The sequence below is a fragment of the Fukomys damarensis genome, unplaced genomic scaffold, assembly GCF_012274545.1.
Source record: "Fukomys damarensis isolate Sample0158 unplaced genomic scaffold, DMR_v1.0_HiC HiC_scaffold_33, whole genome shotgun sequence".
Lineage (NCBI taxonomy): Eukaryota > Metazoa > Chordata > Mammalia > Rodentia > Bathyergidae > Fukomys > Fukomys damarensis.
In genome coordinates, this window is record NW_022900945.1 from 55,049,782 (window position 1) to 55,057,066 (window position 7,285).

The 7,285-nt window shown below is 61.2% G+C and overlaps 1 protein-coding gene and 1 long non-coding RNA gene across 2 annotated transcripts in view; one reads left to right on the forward strand and one right to left on the reverse strand.

Annotated features, from left to right (window-relative positions):
- Nucleotides 1-7,285, reverse strand: part of Lmna (lamin A/C) — a 12,502-nt gene that overhangs the window by 1,050 nt on the left and 4,167 nt on the right. The window contains exons 2-9 of the mRNA XM_033758412.1: nt 3,850-4,006; nt 2,124-2,249; nt 1,782-1,952; nt 1,581-1,706; nt 1,061-1,281; nt 758-983; nt 203-310; nt 2-119 (exon numbers count right to left, since the gene is read on the reverse strand). Coding sequence (XP_033614303.1) covers nt 2-119; nt 203-310; nt 758-983; nt 1,061-1,281; nt 1,581-1,706; nt 1,782-1,952; nt 2,124-2,249; nt 3,850-4,006 — 1,253 coding nt within the window. The remainder of the gene's footprint in view (nt 1; nt 120-202; nt 311-757; nt 984-1,060; nt 1,282-1,580; nt 1,707-1,781; nt 1,953-2,123; nt 2,250-3,849; nt 4,007-7,285) is intronic.
- On the forward strand, nt 4,007-5,213 carry LOC117284035. Its single transcript, XR_004515125.1, has 3 exons — nt 4,007-4,084; nt 4,485-4,654; nt 4,804-5,213. It is a non-coding gene; the product is annotated as an uncharacterized LOC117284035 (long non-coding RNA).

Here is a 7,285-nt window from a genome sequence, read left to right on the forward strand (position 1 = left end):
TCGCCGGTGGAGCTGATGAGAGCCGTGCGCAGGCTGTTGCCACAGCCCCAGGTGCTCTGCGCCTTCCACACCAGGTCGGTAGGCGGGCTGTGCGTGGCCCCGGCTCCTGAAGCCCAGATCTGGGGAGAGAGGATCAGGAGGGTGCTCACTCTTGCGCTGCGGTCCTCAGCCCCAGCCGTCCCCCGGGCACGCCGAGACTCACCGTCACGACCTGCCCAGCCTTCAGCGTGAACTTCGGTGGGAAGCGGTAGGTCAGCAAGGGGTCCTCTCCGTTCTGGCGCTTGATCTGCCAGTTGCCCATGGACTGGTCCTGCCCGGGGACAAGAGGAAGGCTCGAGGTGCTGCTCTGGGTGCTGCAGACCTACCGCTGTCCACACGGAGGTTCCCTCCCCACACCCCGCTCCCCCAGGATTTCTCTCCTCTTTCCTTCTTCCCAATCACTCACTTCGCCTCCCCCCCTTTTGCAGTACTGGGGACTGAATCCAGGGCTTTTTACAGAGGTGCATCCCAGTGCTTGTTTGAGACAGGGTCTCACTAAGTCGCCAAGTTGCCCAGGCTGGGATCACTCTTGGCCATCCTCCTGCCTCAGCCTCCCAGAGTGCTGGAATCACAAAACATGTACCCCACGCCGGCTCTTAGGGCCTGCTCCTTATCCCTGTTACAGGTCCGGAAACACCTGCCCAAGGTTCCCAGCCAGAGTCCAGGAGCCAGGCCCGGGGCTCCGTGGTTTCTGCTCACGCCCTGCCTGGCAGCCTACCTCGTTGGACTTGTTGCGCAGCCGCACAAACTTGCCCTCCTCGTCCACTTCCTCCACAGCCACGCGCCCGCTGGTGCGCGCGTGCTGCGAGAAGCTGCTACGGCTCTCCGTGGACTCCAGCTTGCGCTTCTTGGTGATGCTGCCCCCTGCGCCATGTGTCTGGGACGAGTGGGAGGAGGTGCGGCCGCGGCTGCGCTGGGACGTGGGGCTGGGGGACAGGCGGAGCCTGGGGGCGGTGCTGTGTCAAGGAGGCTGCCCCCTGCGCCGCCCACCGCCCGTCCCACCTCCCCCGGGAGCACCCACCTCTCCTCCTCGCCCTCCAGGAGCTTGCGGTAGGCATGGATCTCCATGTCCAGGGCCAGCTTGATGTCCAGCAGCTCCTGGTACTCGTCCAGCTGCTGCTGCATCCTGGCGCGCATCTCCGCCATCTCCCGCTCCTTGTCAGCCAGCAGCCGGCGGCTGGTGTCGCGCTCCCGGGCCAGCGAGTCCTCCAGGTCCCGAAGCTTCGCCTCCTTGGCTGCCAGCTGGCGTGGAGGAAGTGGGGTATGGTGAGCTACCGGCACCTGCGGGCTTAGCTCTGAGCCTGGGGTGTGGACCGCAAGTCCTTCCCGGCGTCGAATGAAAGCCCCTGTTCTGAGCCCAGCCCCGTTCCCTCCACTGAGGAAGAGCTTCCGCCAGGGAACCCTGAGAGGGGCCTGGCAGAGCGGAGTCGGGGGACCCTGATCTCACTTGAGACAGGGACGGCCCTAGAAGGGAGGCACAGCCGGTTCTCCCGGGCCTGTTCTGCGCCCTCTTCCCCAGGCAGCTTGGACGCGGGCAGCACCTGCTTCTGCAGCTGGCTCAGCTGGGCCGACAGGCTGTCGATGCGGATGCGGGACTGCTGCAGCTCCTCGTGCGCAGCCCCCACCAGGTTGCTGTTCCTCTCCGCGGACTGCCTGGCGTTATCCAGCTGCAGGGAGAGCACAGCTTAGGACCGTGGCACGGGAAGGGCAGCAGCCGGGCGTGGGCAGGGGCCGTGCGGCACCTTGGCAGAGTAGGTCTTCTCCAGCTCCTTCTTGTACTGCTCCACCTGGTCCTCATGCTGGGCCCGCAGCTCCTGCAGGGCATCGGCCAGGCGGCTCTCAAACTCGCGCTGCTTGCCGTTATCGATCTCCACCAGCCGGGTCTCGTGGCGGCGCTTGGTCTCACGCAGCTCCTGGCAGGGTTGGCACAAGGACAGACCACATCGGGAGGGGCTCCTTGCAGGCCGGGCTCCCCACCTGCCGAAGCCCACAGCCCGCTGTACCGGGGCTTCCCACTGGCACTGGGCACCAGCAGGGGGCGCACTCGCCCACCGCCCGGGCGGCCTGCAGACGCCAGCCGCTACCTCACTGTAGATGTTCTTCTGGAAATCCAGCTCCTCCTTCAGGGTCTGCAGCCTGTTCTCAGCATCCACCCGCCGCAGCATCTCATCCTGAAGTTGCTTCTTGGCCTCGCCCAGGGCGGCCTCCAGCTGAGGGGAGGGGGAGGGGTCAGGGGGCTCGAGAGAGAAGCTGGGCAGCGCTGTCCCTGGGCCCCCTTACTTCAGAGCAGGGCAGCTGCACACAGTAACTACTCTGGCCGGGAACTCGGACAAAGCCCTCCCTGGACACACAGCAGCACCACGAAGGAGGCCCGCACAGAGCAGAGAGGGCACCGAGAGAAGGAGCCGGTGTGCCTGGGCTGCAGGGTCTGGGAAGGCCTCCGGGAAGTGGACACTCGGGGACAGGTCCGTGGAGCCTGGGAGGCCTGTGTGTGGCTGAGGGGCAGAGATGTGCCCACTGGCACAGGGCAGTGAGGCATGCGTGTCCGCTGCGGTCCCAGGAGACCAGCACTGATGAGAATGAAGTGGGCTGGGACATCTCAGGGGAGATGCAGCTGCCCATGTGCCGGGCAGGACTGAAAGAGATGCCTTCTGCTTGAACAGAGCCCTGAAGGAACCCGGGTGCGGTGAGCACCTGTCATCCCAGAACTCAGGAAGCTGAGACAGGGAGATCACAAGTTCAACCCCAGCCCAGGAAATTTAGCAACTTAGTATGACCCTGTCTCAGAATAAAAAATAAAGGGCTGCGGATTTAGCTCAGTGGTGCTGCCGCTTGCCTCACAAGCGCAAGGACCCAAGTTTGATCCTCAGTGCCAAAAATAAAAATAAAATAAAAAATAAAAATGGGCTGAGAATGTAGCTCCAATGCAAAGGTCTTGGGTTCAATCCCTAGTATGGGAAGAAAAAAAGGCTCTAAAACTGTCTGAGCAAGGGAACACCTTGCTAAAAATTTATTTTGTTTGTTTTGCTATTGGGGATTGAACCTGGGGTCTTTACAGAGCTACATCCCAGCCTTTATTTATTTATTTATTTTGAGACAAGGTCTCTAGGTAGTTCAGGCTGGTCTTGAACTCACAGTGATCCTCCTGCCTCAGCCTCCCAAGTGCTGGAATCATAGGTGTGCGCCACCATGCTTAGTTTTGTTTGTTTGTTGGTTTGGAGACAGGGTTTCTCTCAAACTTGAGGCCAGCCTCCTGGCTCAGCCTCCCCTGTGCTGGAATCATAGGTGTGCACCACCATACCAGGCGCTGAGGTGTTCATTTTAGAAAGCGCAGGCTGATCGGCTAGGGTGCACATCCCTGCCTTGGCCCAGAGTCAGCCTTTCTGGGCCTCTCCATGGTGTGCAGGGGTGACCGGGTTTGCGAAGGGGGCCCAGGAAGGGAGGCCATGTCACTGAGACTGACTGCGCCCTGCTGGTAGCGGGAGAAGTCAGCGCAGGCCACCACAGGCGTGCAGACGGTCACCAGACCACGGGTGATTGCCTGTCAGCTCCCTTAGGGCTGCAGCGCTGGCTGCTCCTCTTTTCCTTTCTTCCAGAGAGCAAAAGCTGTCCGGAGGCATCCAGGCCCAGTAAAAGCTCAGTTAAATGGACGCAGCTTTCTGGTTACCTGAAGTTCCCTGTGCTAGGTCCCTAAGCAGCCAAGGAGGCTGAGGCAGGATATGCCCAGCAGAGACGTAGGTCAGGTGCACGTCACCGGAGGTAAGGACAGGTGGGGAGGAGCCAGTGCACCTAGTGGTCACGTGTGCCTACCTTGGCCACCTGCCCCCGCAGGTCGTGCAGCTCGCCCTCTAGCGTACGCTTCTCACTGAGGGCTGTGCTCAGCGCAGCCTCCTTGGAGTTGAGAAGAGCTTCCAAGTCCTTGAGCCGGGCCTGGGCGGCCAGCAGGTCACCCTCCTTTTTGGTGTTGCTGAAGAAGAGACCAAGAGTGGGTTTCAGAGGAGGCCGCTGTCCCTGCAACTGCCAGGAGGGGGCATCCTGGTTTTAGGTTTGTGCATCTGCCTGCCTGTGGGGCTGGGCTCCCACCTCCCCCAGGTCCCCCAAACCCCCTTCCTGTCCTCCACCCTTCCCATGACTCAGGGCTCAGGAACGTGCCCAGGGCTAAGGGCAAAGCTAGATCCCAGCATAGGAATGCTTTTCCCTCTCTCCCCTCCCATTCCTCCCAAAAGACAGGGGCATCTTTGTCCTCACCCCTTCCCACACAGGGCCTTAACCTTCTCCTCCCTGGGCTCCACCCACTCACCATTCAGCGGCTTCCCTCCTGTGAGGAGCCAAACAAGCAGGCTCCCTGGCCTGGGGGGTCTGGTGCCCCTAGCGCTTCTCCCCTTCTCTGCCTGAGCCCCAAAGCTATGGGTCCCACTCCTGCCCCCTTCTACCCCATTACTCAGTGGGGAAGGAACGTCTGGTCAGAGCTCCAGGAGAGACCTGGGACAAGGACCGTGAGGCAAGGAGTGACCTTCCCCTGGGGACCCTCTGGATCTGCTGGCCTGGGCACACAGAGAGGTCTCCGCCTCCTGCAAAGCCCCGAGGAAATGCTGAGTCAGTCCCCCAGCTCCAGGTGTGGCTCCCTGACCTCCAAGTCCCTCAGGCTCCTCAAACTGGCAAGGCTGTCGCTGGGATGCCCTGCCCTCCCGCACCACCTTGGGCCCCTGGTCACTTGCACCAGCGAGCTGGAGAAACAGGGGTCCTGTTTCTCACAACCTCCAGGGAACCCAAGATCTCCAGGCTGACATTACAGTCCTTTCACAATACTGGCGGAGGGAAGGCTACAGACCCAGGGAATGGCAGGAAAGATCCCGGGCCTGGTCCTAGCTGCTCTGTAACGCATCAGTCCCCACACAAGCTCGGCGAGGCAGATGGAAAAAAGAACCAAACGTGGGCAGGCGGGAAAGCCAGCCCCAGGGAGGAAGGAGCAGCGCAGCCCTGCCAACACTTCTCCTGCCACAAAGCCCTCAGCTCCGTGAGCGCAAGGAGAGAGGCTGGATGGCTGGGGACTCAGGAGACTGCAGACAAGGAGTCACCCTCCATTCCACTGGGGAAGGGGGCAGAAGGACAGACAAGCTGTCTAATGCAACAGCGTCTCCTGCAGAGGCCCTTCCAGGGCCCCAGAATGTCACTCTCCTCTGTTTCAGCCTAAAAACTAAAAATAAAGTCAAAACTCAGCTCAGGTTTTGGCTGCTGTCCGGCCGGCCCCTGGCTGGGAGCCCACCCCCAACTTTCCATGACTTCAGAACTTTTCCGAAGCTGAGGCAGCTGCAGGGGGAGGGAGGAAAACGAAGACAAACTGCCGGTAAAGTGAAGCGAGGAGGCAGACACAGGCGCTGGCTCCTTGGGCCCCTTCCCAGGCTGGCCCGCGCTTGCCAGAAGGGGCCTCTCTACCCCACCGGCGGACCCAGGGAACTGCGCTTTTCCAGAGGTGGGTGGTCCTGTGGCTGCTCCCCTCCGCCTTACTGCTTCCCAGCATGTGAGGCTGGAAGGAGTGCAGGGTGCTTGCGGCCCACACCCCAAGAACATCGCTCCCTGATCCTGTCGCGGCGTTCTCCATGGGAACACCTGACCTTGGCCGTACCCCACAGACGCTGACTGAGGACAGACCCTGTCCTCTGGGCCCTGCTGATCTAGCGTGTACAAGCGTTGCACTGTTTTATCGTGGTTTTGTTTTCAATGTAATCTCTTCCTGCTGCTGCCCAAAGCGGAGGTCACGGTAATAGTAATGATAACATACAGGCCCAGGGACTTAGCTCAGGGGTGCCTGGTCCTCAGTTCGATCCCTGGTACCAATGATAATAATAGTTATTACTATTATTACTGTTATTTAGTCATGGGTGGGGGTATTGCTCAGTTGTAGAGTGCCTGCCCAGACGTGCTAGGCTCTGGGTTCTAATCCCCAGCACTGCCAGTATACACATCTGGTCACATGGTTACGTCACAGGTCTCCTGACGGGTTCTGAGAGGCTGACGATTTCATTGTGCAAACGTCAGAGTGCACTTGTGCGAACGACACCACAAAGGGGCACAGAGGGAACTACGATCATACATATGGTCTGTCCCTGACTAAAATGTTGCCCGGGGGACATGACTAACAGCAAACATTGACACAAGCTCCTGGGTACCAGACACTGTGATAGGAATTACAGTGTCAACTCTACGGCTACACTCTGAGAAAGCTGCAGGACAGCTCATGGACAGTGCAGAGGCGTCCTGCAGTAAGGAGGTGGCAGACCTGGAAATGGGGCTGTGCCCGAGCTAGCCATGGGAGCCTGGCTTCCAACAGCCTAAGGAGGTTCCGTCTGGGACTGGCGGGCAGGTGCCCCACCACGGAGCCGCACCCCGGCCCTCCCGCGGGTCTGAACGGCCTGCAGAGAGGCGACCAAAGCTTGCTGGAGGACGAGGACCCACCCAGCAGATGAGGGAAACCACGAGGCCAGAGAGCCGAGGAGGCAGGAAGAGCCTCTGCGGTTTCCTCAGGCAGGCCGGGGAGCTCCCATGTGTGGGGACGAAGCCACTGTCACCATGGCCCTGACGCAGCCCCGGGGAGCACCAACCACCGACCACCGTCTCCTTGGCAGGAGCGGCCTGGGACGCATTGGAAGGCCCGCACGTGCCGAGCACCGTGGCAGGGAAGCCGGCGGCAGGGAGGAAGGGTGAGGCAGCCTGGCGTGGGAAGGGGGAGGCTCCTCAGGTGACTCATGCCCAGGCAGACAATACCAGGGCAGGGGTGGAAATCCTCTAGTGCTCACAGGGGAGACCCTGGTTCCCCAAATCCTGCCCAGGCCTCTCCTGCATCCTCCATGTGGCCCGCCACGCAGGAAGAGGAGAGAGGAGAGGTGCGGGTGGAAAGGGGAGTGCAGGAGAGGAGGGAGGGAAGAGGACGCTGGGCCCGGCCGGTGCCCAGCCGGGGTCCCCCAGGCCAGGCCAGGCCGGTGGGTTTAGGCAGAAGCTGCACCAACCACCGAGGGACTGGTGGGCACCCACTGGGGCCGCGCTGCCACCCACTGAGTCACTGTCCCCTGCGGGTCCCAGGCCAGATATGGAAGCGGCAGCCTGTTTGTGCCTGGTTGCTGGGAGCAACGAGTCGGCTGGAGGAAGAGGCCGGTTTCCTTTCCTCCTGCGCCTGGGAGAGGCGGGCCAACCAGACCGACTTCAGACTGGGGCTAAAAATAAGAAGTGGGAGGGAACGCAGGGCAGG